The sequence below is a fragment of the Danio rerio genome, chromosome 23 (assembly GCF_052040795.2).
Source record: "Danio rerio strain M-AB ecotype USA chromosome 23, GRCz13ab, whole genome shotgun sequence".
In the NCBI taxonomy this organism is placed as follows: Eukaryota; Metazoa; Chordata; class Actinopteri; order Cypriniformes; family Danionidae; genus Danio; species Danio rerio.
Genome location: NC_141043.1, coordinates 48,730,001 through 48,755,000, shown reverse-complemented (window position 1 = coordinate 48,755,000; position 25,000 = coordinate 48,730,001). Strand labels below are relative to the sequence as shown.

General features: G+C 41.7%; 3 protein-coding genes across 8 annotated transcripts in view; all 3 read left to right on the top strand.

Moving 5' to 3' along the window:
• Positions 1-13,770, top strand: part of plod3 (procollagen-lysine, 2-oxoglutarate 5-dioxygenase 3) — a 35,326-nt gene extending 21,556 nt beyond the window's left edge. For both annotated transcript variants that reach the window (XM_087305789.1, NM_001044343.2), the window contains exons 12-19: positions 2,916-3,041; positions 7,333-7,474; positions 9,143-9,256; positions 9,679-9,750; positions 11,517-11,621; positions 11,791-11,937; positions 12,787-12,912; positions 13,379-13,770. In XM_087305789.1, the coding sequence (XP_087161915.1) occupies positions 2,916-3,041; positions 7,333-7,474; positions 9,143-9,256; positions 9,679-9,750; positions 11,517-11,621; positions 11,791-11,937; positions 12,787-12,912; positions 13,379-13,534 (988 nt within the window). In that variant the 3' untranslated portion in view covers positions 13,535-13,770. The remainder of the gene's footprint in view (positions 1-2,915; positions 3,042-7,332; positions 7,475-9,142; positions 9,257-9,678; positions 9,751-11,516; positions 11,622-11,790; positions 11,938-12,786; positions 12,913-13,378) is intronic.
• Positions 1-25,000, top strand: part of tfr2 (transferrin receptor 2) — a 1,009,002-nt gene that overhangs the window by 108,754 nt on the left and 875,248 nt on the right. The gene's annotated exons all lie outside the window — the stretch shown is intronic.
• st8sia7.2 (ST8 alpha-N-acetyl-neuraminide alpha-2,8-sialyltransferase 7.2) overlaps positions 13,864-25,000 on the top strand; it is a 20,089-nt gene continuing 8,952 nt past the window's right edge. For 2 of the 5 annotated variants that reach the window (XM_087307905.1, XM_087307907.1), the window contains exons 1-2: positions 18,755-18,891; positions 24,306-24,386. In XM_087307905.1, the coding sequence (XP_087164031.1) occupies positions 18,791-18,891; positions 24,306-24,386 (182 nt within the window). In that variant the 5' untranslated portion in view covers positions 18,755-18,790. Of the gene's footprint in view, positions 14,000-18,593; positions 18,892-24,305; positions 24,387-25,000 lie in introns of those variants that run through there. The other 3 variants (XM_087307908.1, XM_087307906.1, XM_087307904.1) reach the window with 3 other exon arrangements.

Genomic DNA, 25,000 nt, shown 5'->3' with positions numbered 1-25,000 from the left:
TTAATATTTTCATGAGTGTGCATCATGACTTAATGTAATAAGCAATTTATGCATTAACACAAGACCAAATATTATAGCACATGATAGTAGTTACATTATCATAGCGCAGTGAAAATTGCATTGTGGAAAACAATGTAGGAAAAAAATCTTGGGAGAGAAACCAATATCTGAATACATTTTAGGTATTTATTTATTTGTTTTTTACTTTTTATTAATTAATTTCATCACTGATATTTGTATATTAAATTGTAAATATCAATTAGACCTCATAATTTGGGGGAAAATGCGATGCAGTGGCGCAGTAGCTAGTGCCGTTGGGTAGGCTAAATTGTCCATAGTGTATGAGTGTGAATGAGTGTGTGTGGATGTTTCCCAGAGATGGGTTGCGGCTCGAAGGGCATCCGATGCGTAAAACGTGCTGGATAAGTTGGCGGTTCATTCCGCTGTGGCGAGCCCAGATTAATAAACGGACTAAGACGACAAGAAAATTAATGAATTTGGAGGAGACCTTTCCTAGATTTCCTAGGGAACTATCATGGTTAACATTTTAATTAATTAATATATTTATTTATTTGTTTAATTGTATTTAACATATTATGTTTTTTTTGTCACGGATTGAATCATTTTTCGGATCAGCCAAAAAGACAGGGATGTCATTCACTTTCCATTTATTACAGAAACAGCACTGCGGGAAACTTGGTTTTAACAAACTGAACTGAGAAGCTGTAATTTTATTAAAAATAAAGTGAAGAAATGATCAGCTGAATAATAATAAACTGTAATATGTTCAGTGCTGTGGAAAACTCACTGTTCCTGCTACTGTTGCTAATACTGTTGCTAATTCTAACATCATTTGTACAACCCACATTTATTTTAGTCTCATCTTCAATTAACGATTTAGTTATTCACTCATAAATCTTCATGTTTCATTGCTTGATGATCATCGTTGAAGAATTATTCAGTGGCATATTTTTGATGGCTGCTTGTTGCCACCTACTAGTTAAATAATGTAATGGCTGCCAACAACTTTCATTTTTGAGCTGCAAGTTAAATGCATATGATGGTGATTTAGGGCCCTATCATATACCCGGCGCAGTGTGGTGCAAGCCGTGGTGCAATAGTCTTTTGGTAGTTTCAGCTTGGCGCAAGAGTGGTTTTGAGGCGTTGCGCTACGCTGTTTAAATAGCAAATGCATTAGCGCTCATATGTGCGCCCATAGGCGATCTGGTCTAAAAAGGGAGGTGTTCTGAGGCGGACCGCTGGCGCGTTGCTATTTTGAGAAACTATAATAGATTTTTCATTAAACCAAAACAAACCCGGTCTAAACTCCAGCGCAGAGTTGCACCTCACTTACACACTGCTTAATACACACAAGAGAGCAATAGGCAAATATCTTTAAATATGAAAACATCTAAATATTAAGGATATATATAGGATATAATAAGAATAGATATAGGATATAAATATAAAGGATTAAAATATTACAAAACATATTATTTTCTAGCCTACATAAATATGAAAAATCACTGCTTTTATGTCTTCTTCATCTCGGGAGGCTTTTTCAGTTCATTCATAACAATCTGCTTTTGTATAATGTTATTATTATTAGCAGTATTATTTATTAAATGCATATTTATATTTGTTTTATTAAAAACAAGCTTAGATTTGTCCACCTGTCAGGTTTTAGACCATATGGGGCGCAGCATGTGTTTTAGGATATAACTCAGGTTTTTGAGCACACTTCATTATTATTGTTCATTTATTCGTTTGCTGGAAATTAGAACTGAATTTAGAAATAGTTTTGAAACAAATCTTTGCGCTTAACAAACAAAATTTATTATTTATAGGCTAATGGATGTCTGTGCGTAAAGGTTTACCTATCCAAGAGCAAATGTGAAAGTAGATCCATTATCTCTCATTCTCACGCAGTAGATGCTCTGTTTAACTGTTTTCTGTTAACTGTTTGCTTGTGAAATGCTCATTTTTTCCACTTAGACTTACTTTACGTCCTGTAAATAGCGAATGCGCTCTTGGCGTGACGCAGCTGGCTCTTAAAGGGAATGGGAGATGAGACTCTGATTGGTTTATTCTCTAAACACACCTATAACTCATTAAGAAAATAAACTCAACCCTTTTACACCATGTGCCTTGGCGCAAAGTGCATTTTCCCGTCCGTAAATTAGCAAAAATGCGTTCTGACACGCCCTGAAAGCGTTTGCGCCCTGCGTTTTGCGCTCTGCGCATGGACCGTCAAAATAGAGCCATTGATCTTTACCATAAACATCAGTGGATATTTCTGAACTTTAAACTGGTCTCCCAGTACTGCTGTGTTCTTTGACTGTTTGTAGACTGAAGTCTGAATCTCTTTTGATAATCTTTTTAATAAAGAAGAATTAATAAATTTATGCAAATCAGCAACATTTATAATATATGTTGCGTGGGTGTTGAGATCCCGATCTTTGAATGATTAATCATGCAGCTTACACTGAATGCATTAATGCAGGCTAAATGAGCAGTGACAGAAAACACCTTTAATAACATGAAAAACCCAGCACATTCCCCATAACCCACCACAACTTCTTCCGTCATCTTTGTATTGTACAGGAAAGCCTAAATGCTTTCATACATGTGATTTGAATGACGATCGTTACAAATTTATTAAAGTATTAATCTGTGGGGTTGACCAAGGGTTGAGATCCGTACGGATCAACTGTGATCTGTTACACCCCTACTAGAACTTCATCTATATTAAACTGCTTTGACACAATCTAAATTGTAAAAAGCTCAAGAGATATCAATAATGATGTAGAGGTAAAGAAATAAAGAGGAAGAGATATAGAATTAAAGATGAATAGAAAATGCTAATGTTATTGTGTGCTGCTGATGAAAGTGTGTGTCTGTGCTGATGTTGACAGGAGTGTGATCGCGCCCATGCTATCCCGACACGGGAAACTCTGGTCAAACTTCTGGGGCGCTTTGAGTCCGGAGGGTTTCTACTCGCGCGCAGAGGACTACATCGACATCGTCCAGAGCAAGAGAGTGTGAGTAGTAGGCATGAGCCGGTGTACGATTCTGACAGTGTGATAACTAGTGGTGGGCAAAGCGAGGCTTCATGAATCACTGAAACAGTCGAAGCAAATGTGTCGAAGCTTTGAAACGTTTCAAATCCAATCTCTACAGTGACACCTAGTGGCCATTTTTATGTATTGCTCTGAAATAGCTTTAGTAAAGAAACAGTTCAGCAAATTTAGGTATTAAACCCCACATTCTAGAGTTGAGGTTTCAAGTGATTTAGTGGAGCGATGAGAGTTCCTGACTTGCATGTAGAGGTAATGGGTTCACATCGCAGCTATAGATGACGGTTTATTAAAAGCTCTGTTCTTGTAAAATGTTTTGTTTTGACATACAAACGGACACTTTGTAAATAAATATGTCTTGTTTTGGTTATAAAAAGTAACATTATTAAAATGCATCAAGTCATAATGAAGAGTTTGTACAAGTTAGGATTCAAACTCTGGAAATTTGCAGCACAGTTCCTCTGTGCAAATATGCAGTCCACTAGCCTACATAAAGCATTGTTTTTTTCTCCGACCCTGTCAGTCAAAGACAGATTTGCTAAGTCTCGAAACGCTTCTGAAATGACCGAGTCAGTTTAGTCTTGTGACCAGGGGCCTCATGTATCAACGCTGCATACGCCAGGTTTCACGCTCAGAGTCGCTCACGTTTGTATTTACTAACGATGAAATGAACGTGGTAATGTGCGCAGCTCCACGCCAGCTTTATGGCTGGCGTACGCACATTTTTTGTGCGCGTCTGTTTTATTTCCATTGGCGACTCCTAGAGGCAGTTGTGTTAAATTCCTCTCTACAAAGTGTCTGAGCCTTGCAATGGCAGCTGTATGAGACGGGTTCATCTAGCAGGTATATAAGGTTTCCATACCATACAGTTGACCAGCCAAACATTAAAGCGCATTTTGCAGCGGTCGCCAGTTTTCCCAATGTAATCGGAGCTATCTACTGCACGCACAGTGCTATAAAGACACTATCTGAAGATGAATTTGCATGTGTGAATCAGAAACATTTCCATTCAATAAATGTGCAAATTAAATATGATGCACAAACTTATTAATGATTCCTACTTGCCTTCTTGTGATAAATAGTGGGCAAAATCTGATATGTAGCGGGGAAAAAGAAGACCGAGTTCATGCTCGAACATGTTAAAACATGTTGACATGCGTTTTACGAGCTGCGCCACACAGACTATTAATGGCATCACAACATTTAAACCTATAAATCACACTATTTCTTTTTTAAATCCACTCAGTGCGATGTTCAGACCCAGCTGTGTTAACCGCATCAGCTAAACTCTCCCACTCTATTTTTTTTCCTTTGTTATTGATTCCGGAGGACAAACTTGCAAATAACACAGTTGTCCTCCGGTCTACCTCCGAAAGCAGCACCTCCAGTTCACATTCTGTTCAAAGTTTCTCTTCTTGCTTGCTTTTGCCATTGCTTTTTCGCTTGGTTTTGCCAAAGTAGAGTCATTAGCATATTCATACGGGGGAGGAGGCAGGGAGGGGTTTTGCGCTCGTGCATGTGCGCTCAGTTTCACGTTCATTCAGATGTACAAAAGAAAATGCGTGAGATTCGGCGTACGCAGTGTTTCATACATCTGAAGTTTTTTCTGTGCACGCACATTTACAGCTTTGTGCGTACGCAATGTTTTAGTAGGATTTCCACTCAAGTCTTCGTACATGAGGCCCCAGGTGTTTCGGAACACTTTAGTCACATGACCTGAGTTTTTTGAGTCATGTGATCTGGGTTTTTCGGATCATGCTTCGGTACACTCAAAAAGGAGGGGTTGGGCTCCTTATCCACCAAAACACTTTCGCTTCAGGATCTGGACACTGTGTCGAAACACCAGTTTCACGTCAGCCATCCCTAATGATAGCCTTGTATAAAAATATCACGGTATTGTGATTACTGCTTTACAATGTGTTCCTTTCTTAAATGTCTGGGTAAAAAAACAACAGCTTCTTCCCTCATTGAACACAATATATTTTCAAGAGTTGACACTTGATGATTGATTATAAAGCTTTTTTGGCATGCTGTCCCTGAGCTCATAAGATCCTTGAGTCCGGGGCTCCCTCCTGTTTACAAGGCGAGAGGAGAGTTTGAGCTCAGGTAGATCTGGAGGACTCTCCTGCTGTAGTAGCTCATGAACAGATAGAGATCCTAAGAGATAACTATTAACAAGGAGGATGTCTATGGTGCCGATTTGGATTAGTCGATTCATTTAGTTGGCATGTTTGTGGACAGTGGAAGGAACCCACGTGAGCACAGGGAGAAACCCTGCACAGAAACGTTGACTGGCTTTTTAAGGACTAGAACCAGTGACGTTCTTGCTGTGAGGCAACAGTGCCACCTATCTAGGAAAGGAGGAGGAGTAGGGGTGGAAGGGGAGTTTCTTCAAAACGAAAATGGCTGTCATATGGAACTTGCAGTATTTATAGTGGCTTAGGAATCGTCTGATTGGTGAATCATAAATTGAATAATGCAGGACTAGCTGCAGGCCGTCAAGCATGTGATCCTCTTCAAATTAGTTTATAAATAAGCTGCACTTATTTCAAGAAACATTTATTATATTTTGGAGCAGTAAACATGTCGGGCCCAATGATGAAAGTAAATCACTGACTTCTGCTGTCTTTATTAGCTTTAAAAACACTGATTTCTGAAAACTTGAAAAGGCAAATTATGCATGTCAAAGACCAGGCTGTTAAAGGGCCATGAAACCCCCTCGTTTCAGCAGGGTGTTTTCACACCTCTACTTTGGAAAAAGTCAGAAAAGTGGGCGTGTCCAGCTCTGTTTAGGGGGGAGGGTCGGAGGAAGAAAAGGGGCTTGGTGTGGGAGTGTCTATTTTCTGACTTTCAGAGTCAAAGTGTCTGACTTTCAGAGTCAAAACACACACACACACACACACACACACACACACACACACACAGGGGAGAAAGTGACTGTGTTTACATGGACATCTGTGGTCGAATTATTTGCCAAATTATTAAATGGTGGACTTTAACTGCAGTTTGGCTCTTTCATTCAGGGAATTCAGTCATGTTCCTCGCGACAAACGAGATATTTGATTGGAGGAGCTGCTCTAAGCGTGTATTTTTCATGCAATGTTTGATACCGCACGGCGAATGAGAGAAAAAATAAACTGAGCATTTCCCGGAAACTTGCACACGGCAGGTAGCGTCAGAAAGCCGCGTGTGTTATTCCGGTCACAAAATCCAACACAAGGTTATAATTTGGTTGTAACTGTTAGTGCTAATTTGTTTACACTCGGTGCAATTGTTTGTTTGATACGAATAAAATACGAACTGAATAAATAAAGAGCACTGGTCGCTCACTTACCAAATCTGTATAGACAGGACAATCACCAGCAACTAGAGCCGCGTCTTTATTAAGAGGAGACTACAAGCGAATCCGGATCTCAGCGTTTGCAGATGAGAACAGCTCTCAGGTAAACAATAATCCTCCTTAGACACGTAAGTTATTGTTGTCGAGCGTCGCGTACACTGTTAATCCACACGTGACTCCAGCTGAGCTCTCACAGAGAGAAAATGAAAACGAAACTTAACGGCAGCAAACTATAAAAGCAACACTTCACGCTTGTTTTGCCAACACAACGTGGCGTCTCTGTCGTCTAAACACTGTGACAGTAATGAATATTAATGAAGTTGCACAATAGAGCGCGCTGATTGGTTTGAACCAAGCCTTACTCATGCATTAATGCAGCACACTGTAAGACGTAATAAGACACACTCTGGCACAGACGTCCAGTCTACACGCTGGAATACACGCTATTATGTCATGACCGTGACGCAGCTTCAACAATTCATTTCAAACAGGAAGTACGAATTTGCTTGAAATAACGCAAAAACAACCGATTTACACTTTTTAGTGAAATATAGGTGTCCTAATAGTGTTTATAGCAGTGTGGGACACATATACCACTGTCAACAGCTCAACACATGTGTTCTGGTGTTTCGTGACCCTTTAATAACTGTAGTTCTCAGAACGGAAAAGGCTTGGTCGATTTATTAGTTGAATATATCAAATCATTCAAACTGCATCTGTTCTGTTTAGCCTAGACAAAGCTCAGATTTAATTCAGGAGAATAGCAGTGCATTTAAAAAATTAATATAAGAATCAATGCAGAGTTGATTTACAGCCCTGTTCTGCAAGTAATCTGGGTAAGATCATACATGTAAACGCTTCACTGTACAGTATGTGTTGATCAGTGTAGTGAGTGTGTTGTGCTGTGTTTTCCAGGGGTTTGTGGAACGTTCCCTACATCACTCAGGTGTATCTGATCCGTGGAGAGACTCTGCGCTCGCGTCTGGCTGCTGTTTCTCTCTACCAGCAGGAGGGAATGGATCCAGACATGTCCTTCTGCAAGAGCGTCCGCGAGCAGGTCATTCATACGTTTTTTTTTAACTGGGTCCCTTTATTAATCAGGGGTCGCCACAGTGGAATGAACCACCAACTATTCCAGCATATGTTTTACACGGCGGATATCCTTCCAGCTGCAACCTAGTACTAGGAAACACTCATTCACACTCCTCTACGGGCAGTTTAGTTCATCAGTTCCCCTATAGCGCATGTGTTTGGACTGTGGGGGAAACCGGAGCACCCGGAGGAAACCCACGCCCACACGGGGAGAACATGCAAACTCCACACAGAAACACCAATTGACCCAGCCGGGACTCAAACCAGAGATCTTGCTGTGAGGCCACAGTGCTAACCACCATGCTGCGCATTTGTGTTGTATATGTATAGCAATAAACTTCATTGCATTCCACTCAATTTGCAGCTACAGCACCATATTCTACATGTAAGCAATGGACAATTTTTTTTTATTTTTATTTCACCAGATATTACAGTCACTAATAATATAAATACAGGATGAAATAAAAACAAGCTTCATATTCCTTAATTAAAATAAATAAAGAGTAAATAACAAAGGTTTTTTTTTTTTTTTTTGCAAAGCATCAGTTACTGCACATCTAATTGATCGTTTTTTTTGTCATCAAATAATTTGATTATAATTTTCAGCTCAATTTCAGACATAATAAAGTTTTCTTTTTTTTTTCATTGAAAATGGTCCAAACGAAGCTCATAGCAACATTGCACTGTTTATTTTGTGAATGAATCATTTTCTGAATGAATCATTTCAGTCAATGATTCAGTGGTTCATTCGTAAACACCAACCCGGGCTCATTGTGGAAACGTAGCTCCGCGGACGTTTCTGCGGACCGCGATTTACGTCCCGGGAGGTACGTATTTGAGCGGTTTTTGTTTTCGCGGATCCGCGAGAGGCCGCTGTGCGTGCTTTTTCGCATCTCTGGCGCCCCTTTCTCGCGAAAGGTCGCCGGATCGGCCGACTCGGCCGCCCTCCTCTTCCTCCTCCTCCTCCTCCTTTCTCTAAACCCGAGCAACGGTTCGCAAAAGCCGTCCAGAAAAAAAAGCAAAAGCCCTCATCTTCGATTTCGACCACGTTTTTGGATCCCGCCGCGTTCTCGCCCTTATTTTTCAGATTCCGTTTTTCGTCTTACCTGATTTCCGGAACCGCTGTTCCCCGGACTCGATCCAGGTCGTCGTCCCCGCGGCCGGCTCCTCCTCCTCTTTCGGGGCCTCCGCTCTGCCGACGCAACGCTGTGAGCTAAGCGGACAAACTGGTTGCATCGGGTAAGCCCTCCACTCGGAGGCGAGCCGTCGGCCGGCGAGCGCGAAGAGGAGGGGCGGAGCGGCGCCACACCGCCCCGCAGCGTTCGCTCGAAAAAAACTAAGTGCGGCCTTGCGTACCTCCGGCCACGTAAATCGCGGTCTCCAGAAACGTCCGCGGGGCTACGTTTCCAGAATGAGCTTGGGTTGGTAAATACAGTCACTTGCTTTGCTCTTTAATAAATCAGCAGTTCTAAATGAATCATTTGAGTGAATCACTTGTAAAGAACAGGAATTCACCTACTGGTGTTTTAGCAAATGTTTATTTATCCATGACGTGCCCAAATCAACACAAAAAGACAAATATTTAAACTCTTGAGTAAATTCAGTGTGTGTGTGTGTGTGTGTGTTCCTGCAGGGCATCTTCATGTTTGTGTCTAATAGAGATGAGTTTGGTCGCTTGGTCTCGTCTGCAAACTACAACATCAGTCGTCTTCATCCAGACATGTGGCAGATATTCGACAACCCAGTGGTGAGACCATTAGACATCAAACCCACACACACACACACACATATATGTATATGTACAGACTATGTTTGTGTGTGCACTTTTGTTTCTGTATGTTTGTGTGTGTGTTTGTTTTCATGTATGTGTGAATTTTTTTCTGTGCACGCGTATTTTGTTTCTCTGTGTTTGTGCATTTGATTTGTGTGTGTGTTTGTTTCTGTGTGTTTGTGTGTGTGTGTGCATTTTGTTTTTGTGTGGGTGTACAGTGTGTGCATTTATGCATGCATTTGTTTATTTGTTTATATGTGAATTTTGTGTGTGTGTGTGTGTGTGTGTGTGTGTGTGTGTGTGTGTGTGCATGTTTATGTGCATATATGTGAATTTTTATGTTTGTATGTGTATGTGTGTTTGTGTGCGCTCATTCATTTGTGTGTGTGTGATGTCAGGACTGGAGAGAGAAGTACATTCATGAGAATTACTCCAGGATATTTGAAGATGACGAGAGTGTTGTGGAGCAGGTGAGACTGAACATCTCAGCACACCTCATCATTTATCACTCCATCATTTCATCATTCCATCACCTGGGATTTTATCACATGTTATAAAGCGTTTCATACCGTTGTATATGCTCTTCCTCTGTTGTCTGCTAGATCAGGGGTTCTCAAACTTTTTCACTGCAGGGCCCACTTATTTATCCGATCAAAAGGCCCACCTGTCTGACATTTTCTCTAAAATGTTGGTATAAAATACTCATTGAAACCTATTGGCCCATTCCCACTGAGTGGTGCAGTTTGGTACAGTTCGGTTTAGTGCGCTTATAGCCACTGTCAAAAAGGTACTTAAAATCAAACCATACCGTACAACTTTTTGGTCACCCTTTCTAAAAGGTACCAAAAGGTGCTGAAGGCTACTGGTTTACAGAGATACATCACTCACGCATACACAAGCAGAAGAATGAAAATGCATGAAGCGCCATTTTTAAATACACAGTCGAGACATTGCACTGTAATAATACACACATATAATAACGAGCCATGGTCAACCCGAGCTCAAACAAATCTTGTCATCATCTTGATAAAGTCACAAAGCCAAGAAGAACAAAATCTGCCGTGTCCTGTTTTTGTTTTACGATCCCGTCTAAAAGTGCGAGCGGATTCACTTTCTCCAGAGAGCTCGCGATCGCTCGTGTGCACGTCTATAATTGAAATAACAATCTTCTTGAGCTGATGCATGTGTGTAGGGTGGTAGAATAGAGAGAGCGGCGTCCCCGAAACTACCCGCCCTCATCCGTGTCTAGGGTGGCAGAATAGAGAGAGCGGCGTCCCCGAAACTACCCTCGCCACCCGCGCCTCAGTTATATCCGCATCTAGGGCAGCAGAATAGAGAGAGCGGCGTCCCCTAAACTACTCTCACCACCCGCGCCTCAGTTATATTCGCATCTAGGGCAGCAGAATAGAGAGAGCGGCGTCCCCTAAACTACCCTCGCCACCCGCGCCTCAGTTATATCCACATCTAGGGCGGCAGAATAGAGAGAGTGGCGTCCCCTAAACTACCCTCACCACCCGCGCCTCAGTTATATTCGCATCTAGGGCAGCAGAATAGAGAGAGCGGCGTCCCCTAAACTACCCTCGCCACCTGCGCCTCAGTTATATCCACATCTAGGGCGGCAGAATAGAGAGAGCGGCGTCCCCTAAACTACCCTCGCCACCCGCACCCTCAGTTATATCCGCATCTAGGGCAGCAGAATAGAGAGAGCGGCGTCCCCTAAACTACTCTCGCCACCCGCGCCTCAGTTATACCCGCATCTAGGGCGGCAGAATAGAGAGAGCGGCGTCCCTGAAACTACCCGCGCCCTCATCTGTGTCTAGGGTGGCAGAATAGAGAGAGCGGCGTCCCCTAAACTACTCTCGCCACCCGCGCCTCAGTTATATCCACGTCTAGGGCGGCAGAATAGAGAGACCCCTACCCCGTTTTCACTTTAGGTTTGAGGGCGGCGTGACTGTCCTTTGCCTAGAGCGGCAGTTCAGCTTGCTCCGGCCCTGACGGGGATAACATGCAAACTCCACACAGAAATGCCAACTGGTCCAGCTGAGGCTCGAACTAACGACCTTCTTGCCTTATCAGTTATAGTGGAGTGAGATTTGCATTATAGTGAATGTTATTGATTATTAATGGCTGTTGTTTCCATTATTGTTGCAGCTAATGTTGTCAATATTGATGTTACTTATGGCTTCACTTCTATTCATCACTGTAATTAAATGAAGTGTATGTGTGTGTGTTTCAGCCGTGTCCAGATGTGTACTGGTTTCCTGCCTTCTCTGAACGAATGTGCGATGATCTCGTCGAGACCATGGAGGAATTCGGCCAGTGGTCTGGAGGAGGACACAAGGTCAGTGTGTGTGTGTTTATGAGTGTTTAAATGTGTGCGATTACTAGTTTGTCTATTGTGTACGTCTGTTTGTGTGTATTTTGTGTGTGTGTATTTGTGTGCGTGTATTTGTTTGTGTGTAAGTATGTACATGTTAAAATGTCTGTCTTAATCTCCCTCTGTGTCTCAGGATGAACGGTTGTCTGGAGGTTATGAGAACGTTCCTACAGTGGACATTCACATGAATCAGATCCAGTTTGAGAAGGAGTGGCTGAAGTTCCTCAAAGAGTACATCGTTCCTGTCACTGAGAAACTCTACCCGGGATACTATCCCAAGGTCAGAGACACACACTTAATAGTAAACACAAAATAATACAGATATTAAACAATCACCACTGCACAGTCTTCATTGTATATTATTTCATCTTTATTAAAGTTACAAAACATCTCTTGTGGCCCGATGTTTTAAACTCTGAAATATTGAAATATTCACACAGTCACAGGCCTTAAAGGGACCGTTTACTCAAAGATTAAAATTTACTCACTATTTACTCACACTTCACTTGTTTCAATACCAGTGGCGGATTTAGGCATGGGCTGTATAGACGATCGCCCAGGGCGGCATCTTGATGCAGGGCGGCACGGGGAGACGGTGCTAAATAAGTGCCCCTGTGAAAGCTTTGAGATGAGATTTTCTTAATGCAAGTGTGTTCATTCAGAGTGCTTATCCCAGACAGAATGAAGATGTTTGGGGTTATTCACATTAATGCGCAGGTTTGTTCTGTTCACAGTTGTCTGTCTGTGCAACTGAAACAACGCTGGTGAAAACAAATTGATGCATGTTTGTGAAAAGCCATTCCCACGTGCCTCACAGATGCTGCTCCTTGATCTCGGTTGTTTACATGAATGCCAATATGCACCGACACGCAAGAGAATAGATTTGAGAATAGATTACCCGCCATATTTTTTTAACCGCCCGAGAAGAGTCTCGCATTAACACAGCAAGTTAACGGCCCACCACTAGAATAACCCCAGCTCACACTAAATATTCAACATTTCCACTGACTCTAAATCACCAAAATAAATAAAACACAAATATACATGTAATATTGTGTGTGTGTGTGTGTGTGTGTGTGTGTGTGTGTGTGTGTGTGTGTGTGTGTGTGTGTGTGTGTGTGTGTGTCAGGCTCAGGCTGTGATGAATTTCGTGGTTCGTTATCGTCCTGACGAGCAGCCGTCGCTCCGTCCTCATCACGACTCCTCCACCTTCACCATCAACATTGCCCTCAACAGCAAAGGCGTCGATTACGAGGTGAGATGCACCCACACACACACACACACACACACACTTCTGTTCTGTTAAACACACCACATTTACCCAGAATGCATCATGTCAGATATCAACTGTCAGATATTGTGTCTGTGTGTGTCTGTTTGTGTGTGTGTGTGTGTGTGTGTGTGTGTGTGTGTGTGTGTGTGTGTCTGTTTTTCTATATGTGTGTGCGTCTATGCATGTATGTATATATGTTTGTTTGGTGTGTGTTTCTATTTGTTGTGTGTGTGTGTGTGTGTATATGTCTGTTGTGTGTGTGTTGGTCTGTCTGCATGTGTTTGTGTGTGTCCATCTGTGTGCATTGCCATCCGCGTTTGTCTGTATGCATGCATGTGTGTGTGCGTGTGCGTATGTCTCTGTCTTTGTATATTTCTCTGTATGTTGTTAATATTTGTGTGTGTGTGTGTGTGTGTGTGTGTGTGTGTGTGTGTGTGTGTGTGTGTAGGGTGGAGGTTGTCGGTTTCTCCGCTACAACTGTAAGGTGGAGTCCCCAAGGAAGGGCTGGTCGTTTATGCACCCGGGCCGATTAACACACTACCACGAGGGGCTTCCCACCACACGGGGGACGCGCTACATCATGGTGTCATTCGTAGACCCCTGAAACTGACCTGTCTGTCTGTCTGTCTGTGTGTGTGTGTGTTTCTCTGTAAATTATGGATGGCGTTCCAGGCGTCCCGTGCGCTTCACTCCTCCCTCCATCAGATTTGACTTGATATTATAGAGTAATCAGATCAGATATTTTTAAAGAGCATTAGTCTGAGAGATTTTGTACTCCAGCTTTGTACAAACTGCTTTAAATTATTTGCTGCCTTTTGAAATTAAATATTGGAAACAGAAGTGTGTGTGTTTTACTCTGTGACTGTAATTATTCTCTCATTCATATGCACTTTCAAGAGTTCACACTTAGATAATGCTTGACTATTTCAGCAGGTTTGGCATGCTGTCCCGGGAGAGAACCCTGAGCTCGGAGATAGATGTGCCCAAAGCTCCCGCCTGGTCAAAAAGCATTAGGAGGGATACGAGATCAAGTAGTTCTCGATAGCTTCCCAAAAATAGACCGCTAACTGTACGTAGTAGGTGCTTGTGATTTTAACTTTTGTTGCATGTTTTTTTTGTACCTGGGGAAAACCTATGCGAACACGGGGAGAACATGCAAACTCCGCACAGAGTGTCTACTGGCTCAGCTAGTGTTTGAACCAATGACCCTCTTGCTGTGGGGCAACAGTGCCAGCCACTGAGCCATCGTGTTGCCCGAACTTAGAATTGAGGAAGAGGGAGAAGGGACGGATTGGGGAGGGGGATTGGGACGAAGATGAGGAATGAATGACGGATATTAAATTTGGAATGATCCGATTGGCTAGTTAGTGATTAGGGATCAGCTGTAGTCAATCCTATCACATGCTCCTCTCGAAATTAGTTTGTGAAACTTCACTTAAAGCACTGGTTCAGTTTGAGCAGATTAAAGTCGCTCTGAAACTGAAGACGTACAGCAACTTTGAACAGTTCTGAATAGAATAATAAATGTACATCAGCAGTTGGTTTCATTCACTGGGAACTGAATCGAGCTTAGATCGGGCCCAAAAAAATGAAACCTGACCGTACCCGAGCCTGTGCACCTTGTGTCCGAGCCCGATCCGGTTCGCCAGAGCCGTATCACCCTGCAGCCCAAGACCGGTTACTCACTGAAGCTAAGCAGGGCTGAACCTGGTCAGTATATGGATGGGAGACCACATGGGTAAACTAGGTTGCTGTTGGCAGTGGTGTTAGAGAGGCCAGCAGGGGGCGCTCAACCTGTGGTCTAATGTCCCAGAATAGCGAAGGGGACTCTATACTGTCAGTGAGCGTTAAACTGAGCTCCTGACTCTCTGTGCTCATTAATAACCCCATGGCACTTCTGGTAAAGAGTAGTGGTGTAACCCTGGTGTCCTGGCTAAATTCAGAGGAATCCCGAGGCATTCCCAGGCCAGCCGAGAGACATAGTCCCCCCAGCATGTCCTGGGTCTTCCCCGAGGTCTCCTTCCGGTTGGACATGCCTGGAACACCTCCCTAGGCAGGCGTCCTCTCGATGTGGAGGAGCAGCGGCTCTACTCAGAGCTCCTCCTGGCTGTCAGAGCTCCTCACCCTATCTATAAGAGTGCGCCCTGCCAACCTGCGAAGGAAACTCATTTCTTATCATTTCGGTCGTGATCCAAAGCTCATGACCATAGGTGAGAGTAGGATCGTAGATTGACCGGTAAATCGAGAGCTTTGCCTTTCAGCTCAGCTCCTTCTTCACCACAACGGACCGGTACATTGACCCGCGTAACTGCTGCCACTTTACTGACCTGCCTGTCAATCTCACGCTCCATCCTTCCCTCACTCCTGAACAAAACCCCAGGATACTTGAACTCCTCCACCTGGGGTAAGGACTCTCCTCCATCTTGGAGATGGCAAACTATTTTTTTCCGGTGGAGCACCATGGCCTCGGACTTGTAGGTGCTGATTCTTATCCCAGCCGCGTCACACTCTGCAGCAAATTGCCCCAGTGCATGCTGAAGGTCCATGTTTGATGAAGCCAACAGAACAACATCATCTGCAAGTAACCGAGATGAAATCTTGTGGTCCCCGAACCGGACCCCCTCCAGCCCAAGGCTGCACTTTGAAATTCTGCCCTGCTGGAGCCCAACATGCACTGGAAACAAGTCGGACTTATTGCTCCTACTCTGTTCATACAGGGACGAGACAGACCGTAACAGAGCGCCTCTGACCGCATGGTTTGCGCTACATTCATTCTTCCATAGCGGTGCACCACGCCAAAATTCATCCCGCCACGGCTACATTACAGCTTCTTATTAATTCAAAACATTCAGTCATTGTTGTTGTTTTTAATAGTGGGTAATAATCGCACCTCAACGCCTTAAAAGGTAAGTGAATTATAACAGTGCAAACTTCTCTATTACCGTAGAAGGGCTGTGCGTTATTTGTTTAACACTTTAAGGTGACGTGCTGACTGACTAACAGGTACTTGAGGCCAGCAAACATGACGAAGCTTTCAGTTAAGATGAAGAGTGTCAATAAATATACTTTATTTATAGATAAAGGTCTGTGATTCTGCATACAAAAACTTTAACGTTACCTTGCTGGAGTTTATAGCCGTTTCACTTTACTTCAGGACACATTAATGCCGCTCTGCAGGTCTATTGGAGACATTCAGAAATATTCCTAGCAAATCTAATAAATGTTGGAGACAAACTGACTACTACATAAACCCGCTAAATCGCACTTCTGCAGTGTTTATTTGAGAGCGCACAAGAAGATCTGCGCTTGTGCAGCTTATATTTGAGGGCATGCAAGAAGTTTTGTGCACGAGCAGAGGAAATCGATGCGCAAGCAAAGAGATTAACATGCTCGTATTAACGTTACATAAATGCGATCCCGACTTGTAATACTGCGCTCACCACATTTCTCCATTTGTCATTGAAATTAACCCATAGGTAGTTGGTCGATTTGACCTGCCGCCGCAGCTGGAAAAAATACTAGAGGAAACACTGGAGCCCATAGTCCCAAAGCATCCTCCACAGAATCCCAAGAGGGACACGGTCAAATGCCTTCTCCAAGTCCACAAAACAAATGTGGACTGGTTGGGCATGCTCATGAACCCTTGAGCACCCTAGCGCTGGCCCAGTGTACTACAGCCTGGCCGAAAACCGCATTGTTCCTTCTGGATTCTAGGCTGAACCTAAATCTACTGTTTGTTATTATTTAAACAACAATTATGATGTTATTTTACATTTCTTTGTACTTCATTACTGTTACAACCCCCCCCCCCCCCACACACACACACACAAAAAATTAATAAATAAATAAAGCTCTGTTTATTTCACTTTTTGTATTTGTATATGCTTGTTATTTTATTTTATGCCGATGCACCGCACAGAATAAAAAAATAATGAAATCTTTGCAATAAGAGCTATTTAGATCAACTGGTGAAATTATATTAATATAGCAATAAATATCTTATCAAAACAATGTCCAATTTTACCAATATCGTGCAGCCATGGTTAAAAACCCTTTCTGACACTGTGGGCTCTATTTTGACGATCCATGCGCAGGGCGCAAATGCATTCAGGGTGTGTCAGAATCCACTTATGCTAATATAAGGACGGAAAAATCCGCTTTGCGCCATGGCACATGGTCTAACAGGGTTGAGCTTATTTTCTTAATGAGTTACAGGTGTGTTTTGAGAATAAAACAATTAGAGTCTCATCTCCCATTCCCTTTAAGATTCAGTTGAGTCACGCCATAGCGCATTTGCTATTTACATGACGACTTTGTAAGTGGAAAAACTGAACGCTTCACTAGCGAGAAAACAGTTAAACAGCATCTGCAGCGCGAGAACGAGAGATGAGGCATCTCATGATCTACTTTCACTTTCTCTCTTGGATAGGGAAACCTTTACACAGACATCAATTAGCCTATAAATAATTAATTTAGCTTGTTAAGCGCAAATATTTGTTTCAAAACTATTTCTAAATTCAGTTCTAATTTCCAGCAAATGAATAAATGAACAATAATAATGAAGTGTGCTCTGAAAACTGAGTTATATCCTAAAACACATGCTGTGCCCCACATGGTCTGAAACCTGGCAAATCTAAGCATTTTTAATAAAACAAATATTAATCTGCATATAATAAATAATACTGCTAATAATAATAACATTATACAAAAGCAGATTGTTATAAATAAATTTTAAAAAGCCCCATCGAGATGAAGAAGGCATGAAAGTATTGTTTTTGTATTTATGTAGGCTAGAATATAATGTTTTGTAATATTTCAATCTTTTATATTTATATCCTAAGAGAAACACTGAAAGATTCACTCCTGGTTGTGTTCATTCATTTTCTTGTCAGCTTAGTCCCTTTAGTAATCCGGGGTCGCTAACGCAGAATGAACCACCAACTTTTCCAGCAAGCTTTTACGCAGCAGATGCCCTTCCAGTCGCAACCCATCTCTGGGAAACATCCACACACACATTCACACACACACTCATACACTACGGACAATTTAGCCTACCCAATTCACCTGTACCACATGTGTTTGGACTGTGGGGGAAACCAGAGCACCCGGAGGAAACCCACATGAACGCAGGGAGAACATGCAAACTCCACACAGAAATGGCAACTGACCAAGTCGAGGCTCGAACCAGCGACCTTCTTTCTGTGAGGCGACAGCACTGCCTACTGTGTCGCCTGTGTTCATTCATTCATTCATTTTCTTGTCTGCCTCGTCCCTTTATTAATCAGCAGTCGCCACAGCGGAATGAACCGCCAACTTATCCAGCACATGTTTTACGCAGCAGATGCCCTTCCAGCTGCAACCTATCACTGGGAAACACCCATGCACACTCATTCACACTCATACACTACGAACAATTTAGCCTACCCAATTCACCTGTACTGCATGTGTTTGGACTGTGGGGGAAACCAGAGCACTCGGAGGAAACCCACGCGAACGCAGGGAGAACATGCAAACTCCACACAGGAACACCAACTGATCCAGCCAGGACTCGAACTAGAGACCTTCTTTCTGTGAGGTGAGCTGTGAGCGAGCTACCCACAGCGCCAACGCATTAATAATGAAAAATTAGCTCATAAAATGAAAAAATGAATCTCAGCAGAATAAGGGACACGTTCAAAAGAATCGACTGTGAATGCTGATTTTGATCCGCAAGCTTTGGGTTTCAGGTTTGCTGATCTTCACTGATGTCACAGCAGATTATCATGACGACTTTATGATGTATATCAGATGAGGTGTGGAGCTACAGACAGGTGTGTGACTTTTGTACCTTTCTCATACACACACACACACACACACACTGATGGCGCTGGTGCAGTGGGTCTTCAGGCTGCTGGTGGTCCTGATTGTCTCTCAGAGTGTGTGTGTGATGTTCTTCTACACACTGGACACACACTCACACGGGTGAGTTCAGCGATACTTCATATTTCCTCTGGTCAGATCAGACCATCTCATCTTCCTTAGTGAATATATATATATATATATATATATATAATGTATGTATATATATATATATGTATGTGTGTGTGTGTGTGTGTGTGTGTGTGTGTGTGTGTATACAATACTTATATGTGTGTGTATGTATGTGTGTATATAGTGTTGAAGTCCTCTATATATTTGTTCTTACTCAAATATTTCGCAAATGATGTTGAACAGATTCAGGGATTGTTCACAGTATTTTTGTTCTTCTGGAGAAAGTCTTATTTGTTTTATTTTGGCTAGAGTAAAAGCAGTTTTTAATTGTTTTAAAGCCATTTTAACCCTTAGGGGTCTGAGGGTGTTTTGGGGCTCTGGGGAAGTTTGGACATGCACTGACATGTGTGTTGTTTTCAGTATTTTAAAACATATTAATGGCTAAAGTGTGACAACAGTGTAAACAGCACAAGCTGGGCTACAATAATACCTGAGCAGCATGCTTGTATGGGTTTGTGTTTTTGAGAAAGAAACGTTTATGCGTGTAGTTGGTATGGAATAGTTGGTGGTTCATTCCGCTGTGGCGACCCATGATGAATAATGGGCTAAGCTGATGGAAAATGAATGAAATACACTTTTACAATTATTTACTAACACAATATTGCTCTTGTCTTGACTGAATGGCTGGATTTTGAATCGGTTTCTCTGTGTTTTAATAGAGTCATGCAGTGAATGTAGAAAAAAGCATTTCGAAATGTAGAGCTATTTATTTTATTTAGCAGTGGTGGTTTTTGAAAGAAATTCCATGCACACCACAATGCTGACTTCCACACAATTCCTTCATGTTGAGTTATGCAAGATATCCAACGCAATCTCACGGCAATTTGTAACTTTTTCATTTAGTGGCTAATTCGTACAAATTCGTACGATCTAATTCGTACATTTTAGTACAATTTGCGTATTCCCCAATGACGGTTGGGTTTAGGGGTGGGGTTAGGTGCCACGCCTCCTTTTTAAAATCGTACATTTTCTTACGACTGAACTCGTACGAATTCATACGAATTAGCCACTAAACTGCCAAAACGTAAAATACTTACGTTTTCTCGTGAGATCAGGCTGAGATATCTTAAAAACTAATAGGGCTCTATCATACACCCGGCGCAATGTGGCGCAAGGCGCAGCGAAATACTCTTTTGCTACTTTTAGCTCGGCGCAAGGGTCATTTTGAGGTGATGCGCCACATTGTTTAAATAGCATATGTGCCCATAGGCGTTCTGGTCTAAAAAAGCAGGCGTGTTTTGGCGCGTTGCTATTTTGAGAAACTGTAAATAGTCTGATCTTTAGACCAGAACAAAGTCGGTCTATTGTCTGGCGCAAAGAGCGCCTGGCTTACACACTACAAACAAGATGCAGAGCAATACGCAAATATCTTTACATATGAAAAATATATGATATATATATATATATATATATATATATATATATATATATATATATATATATATATATATATATATATAAAAGGATATATACAGGATATAAATAAAAATTATTAAAATATTACAAAAACTATTAATTTCTAGCCTACATGAAGATTTAAAAACCACTGCCTGACTTTCTTCATCTCGGGAGGCTTTTTCAGTTCATCCATAACAATCTGCTTTTGTATAATGTTATTATTATTAGCAGTATTATTTATTATATCCATATTTATATTTGTTTTATTAAAAACAAGCTTAGATTTGACCACCTGCAGGTTTTAGACCATATGGGGCATGGCAGGTGTATTTGGAAATATTTTGACCACACTTGGTCATTATTGTTCATTTATTCGTTTGCTGGAAATTAGAACTGAATTTAGAAATAGTTTTGAAACAAATCTTTGCGCTTAACAAACGAAATTAATTATTTTTAGGCTAATGGATGTCTGTGCGTAAAGGTTTCCCTATCCACGAGAGTAAAAGCGAAAGTGAACTTACTTTACGTCAAAATGCGCTCATGATGCAATGCAGCTGGCTCTTAAAGGGAATGGGAGATGAGACTCTGATTGGTTTATTCTCAAAACACACCTATAACTCATTAAGAGAATAAACTCAACCCTGTTACACCATGTGCCACGGCGCAAAGTGGATTTTCCTGTCCTTAAATTAGCAAAAATGCGTCCTGACACGCCCTGAAAGCATTTGCGCCCTGCGTTTTGCGCTCTGTGCATGGACCATCAAAATAGAGACCTTAATCTTTGTTTAATCATGATTAATTATATCCAAAATAAACATTTGTTGTGTGTTCGCGTGTGTGTGCGCATGTGTGTGTGTGTGGGTGTGCACGTGTGTGTGTGTGTGTGTGTGGGTGGGGTCACTGTAAATAAGCAGTTTGATCAAAAATTTTGAGTGCATTAAGCAGTGTGTAAGCAAGGCGCACAACTAATGTGCTCTGCGCTGGAGTTTAGACCGGGTTTGTTTTGGTCTATTGAAAAATCTATTATAGTTTGTCAAAATAGCAGCGCGCCAGCAGTGCGCCTCAGAACGCCTTCCTTTTTAGACCAGAACGCCTATGGGCGCACATATGAGCGCTAATGCATTTGCTATTTAAACAGCGTAGCGCAACACCTCAAAACCACTCTTACGCCAAGCTGAAACTATCAAAAGACTATTGCGCCACGCCTTGCGCCTGGTATGTCAAGGATAATTTCTAAAGTCAATATTTACACATTTACTTGATGTAATAAATGAGTAAAGAGTTAAACATTAATATTCATTTACTTCTTTCAGTCATTCATTTTCCTTCGGCTTAGTGTCTGTTTCAGAGGTTAGCACAGCGGAATAAACCAGACATTGATACAGACGCCACACATGTCAAGTCGTAAAACTGAGGCTGGTACCAGCGAACAGAATAGCTGAAGCCTTTGCGAAATCTGTCAAAATACAGCACTGAAATTAACAGACATGAAAGTGCCTGAGCCAAAACGTCTATCTGTAGGATGTCTGTATAAACGCAATCAGAGCCAATGTTATGTAGCAGTGGTGTCGCCTAATAATTATATTAATTCTAATAAAATGAAAACCAAAATAAACAATTCATTGCATTTTCCGTTTGATAAAAAATATACGGAAACTAAAAAAAAAATCGAAGGGTGGCTAGTTTGTATCAATATGTTTTAATATTAATAAAAATATGCTTGATCTATTTAAGCTAAGCGGCTATACGCCGCCAATATGTATAAATACATTTACTGTGTACTGGGTTATAGTGTATATTTTACAATAAAAACTAAATGAAGCACGTCGCTCTGTCATTTAAAACATGCATTCACAAAACACCACAGCTGTAGTCTATGAAGTGTGTAAATTTACAGGGAGGTGTTGGTCAATAGTCATACTGCGCACCACCTTATTGAACTCCAATATCTCTGAGGGAGATTATGTTACCAGATACCAATATTAACCAATATTAACTTGAGAGATTTTACAAATAAAAGGTGTTTTAAAAAGGAACAACACGCAAATAACTAAACAAACATAACTGGTCCCGTGGAGTTTGTCCAGCACTTGTCATCTTGACAGTCAGTGTATGTGTATAGCGCTCTTATGCAGCGCGTGTTGGCAATTCCTGCAAAACTGAAAGTGAAACTATACGAACGCATTTATAAGCTTTTTTAAAAGCAGAAAAAAAGAAGAAACCCCCACCCCCACCCCCACCGGTATTACCAACACAATCTCACGGCAATTCGTAACTTTTTCATTTAGTGGCTAATTCGTATGAATTCGTACGATGTAATTCGTACAATTTAGTATGATTTGCGTATCCCCCAATGACAAATGGGGTTAGGGGTGGGGTTAGGTGCCACACCTCCTTTTTAAAATCGTATCATTTCGTACGACTGAAATCGTACGAATTAGCCACTAAACTGGCAAAACGTAAAATACTTATGTTTTCTCGTGAGATCAGGCTGGTATTACCGATGTTGTCACATGTTGATTAACCGGGGGGGAAATTTCCTCATCGTCACAACCCTACATTACGCGGGGTTATGGCTCAGTTTTTGGGGTTTCTGCTTAAAGGGTGGTGTTACTTATAGCTGAGAATCGGTACCAATAATAAACCTGTTTTGGGCCAGTTAAGGGGGATAAGTTGGCTGAGATTCGGGCCAGTTATGGTCCACGTTTCTTTAATCCAGTGTGGCCTGGAGCTGGGCCAGAAAACATTTGCTCTGTGGGATGTAGAGTATGAATGACAGAAGTGTTCGGGAATGTGTTTATTGCTTGTATTTGGTGTAACGCAGTGGAAAAGTATTCTCCGTTTGCTCCATATAGACTCCTGTTTAGCTGACTGTCTGAAAATACTGCTTCAGGATTACATGATGCTTGACAGCGGCTGAAGAGGCTGTAGCAGGACAAGAGAACTTGGTGTTTTACATCTGCATGCCTTGTTTCTATAATCAAACATGCACACTGACGAGAACTAATAAGCTTCTGATTACCTTTTTTTACCGCTGTGCCATAAAGCATGCCCCTGCTGTAATTGATGTCATGATCCTGAATCAACAGTTTGAGTCAGTGAAGTCGATTGCGCTTTGTTTTTATAGATTATCAACATGTAGTATAAAACCTTTTTATTGGAACTGAGGTGGCACAATGGCTTCACTGCAAGAAGGTCACTGGTTGAAGTCTCGGCTGGATCAGTTGGCGTTTCTGTGTGGAGTTTGCATGTTCTCCCCGTGTTCCTCCAGGTGCTCCGGTTTCCCCCACAGTACAAACACATGTGTTATAGTGTGTGTGTGTGTGTGTGTGTGTGTGTGTGTGTGTGAATATGTGTATATCATACATCAGAGGGGGAAAGCCACACCCACCAGTCCCATCTCTTCCTCATTTGCATAAACAGCAGCCCTGAGTGAGAAGCAGCCGTCTGTCCATTAGCCATTAGAGTGTTTGAGCTGCTGAAGGTAATGTCAGCATAGACTAAGAGGATTATAGATGTGGCGTTTCAGATGAACAGCAACAGGAGCGACATAGACTGACAGAAGCATGAAGCACACACTCACACTGAAGCGCACATGACCAGCACTCACAACACACACACTGCTGTTTTACATCTGTCACTATGGTGTTTGTAGCTCCGCCCTCTTCTTAGAAGAGCACAATCTCATTTGCATTTAAAGCGACATGCGGTCAACAAAACATCACTATCCAAGTGTATGGTGTGTGAGTGTCAGTGTGTGTACGCATCGTGAGGATCAAAGTCTGAAAGGGTCAGTTCCGGAGAGCTGGAGAACATTATCTGTGTGCTATTTTCAGCTAAAACTTCACACTCTTGAGACATCAGAGACTTTACGTCTTGTAAAAAGGCCACAATAGGTCTATTTTAACACATATGTAACCACTATTTCTGTCGTTTTCCTCTTTCAGAGATGCTCTGACGGATTCGCTCCAGCTGCTGCGCTGTGCAAGACTCAGACGCCGGTTCTCCGTCCTCACCCCCGCCAAGAGGTGCGAAGAAACCAGAGTTGCATTCTAAAACGAACATTACAGCTGCTTTTTTTTGTAGACTGAACATGATTGTAAAATATCATAAAGATATCGCCTGCCATAAAGATATAAAGCAAAACACCCAACCATTAAAGCAAAGCATCGTAAAGTTTAATAACTTTGATTGTAAACGCTCTCGGTTGGCAGATGACACTTTAGAAAATGAAATCCTTAACTTTATTTTTTGCCTTCTTTTTATTATTATTGTTATTATTATTGTTACTGTTAATTATTAATATATTGTTATTATTATTAGTGTTATTAGTGTTATTATTATTAATATTATTATCAGTGTTATTATTATTAATATTACATTTACATTTACATTTAGTCATTTAGCAGACGCTTTTATCCAAAGCGACTTACAAATGAGGACAAGGAAGCAATTTACACAACCAAGAGCAACAATGAATAAGTGCTATAAGCAAGTTTCAGGTCTGTAAAGTCTAAGAAGGGAAGTATTAGTAGTATTAGTTTTTTTTTCTTTTCTTTTTTTTTTGTACAATTAGTGTGATATTCAGAGAGGCAATTGCAGATTAGGAAGTGAAGTGGAGACTAAATAGTTGAGTTTTTAG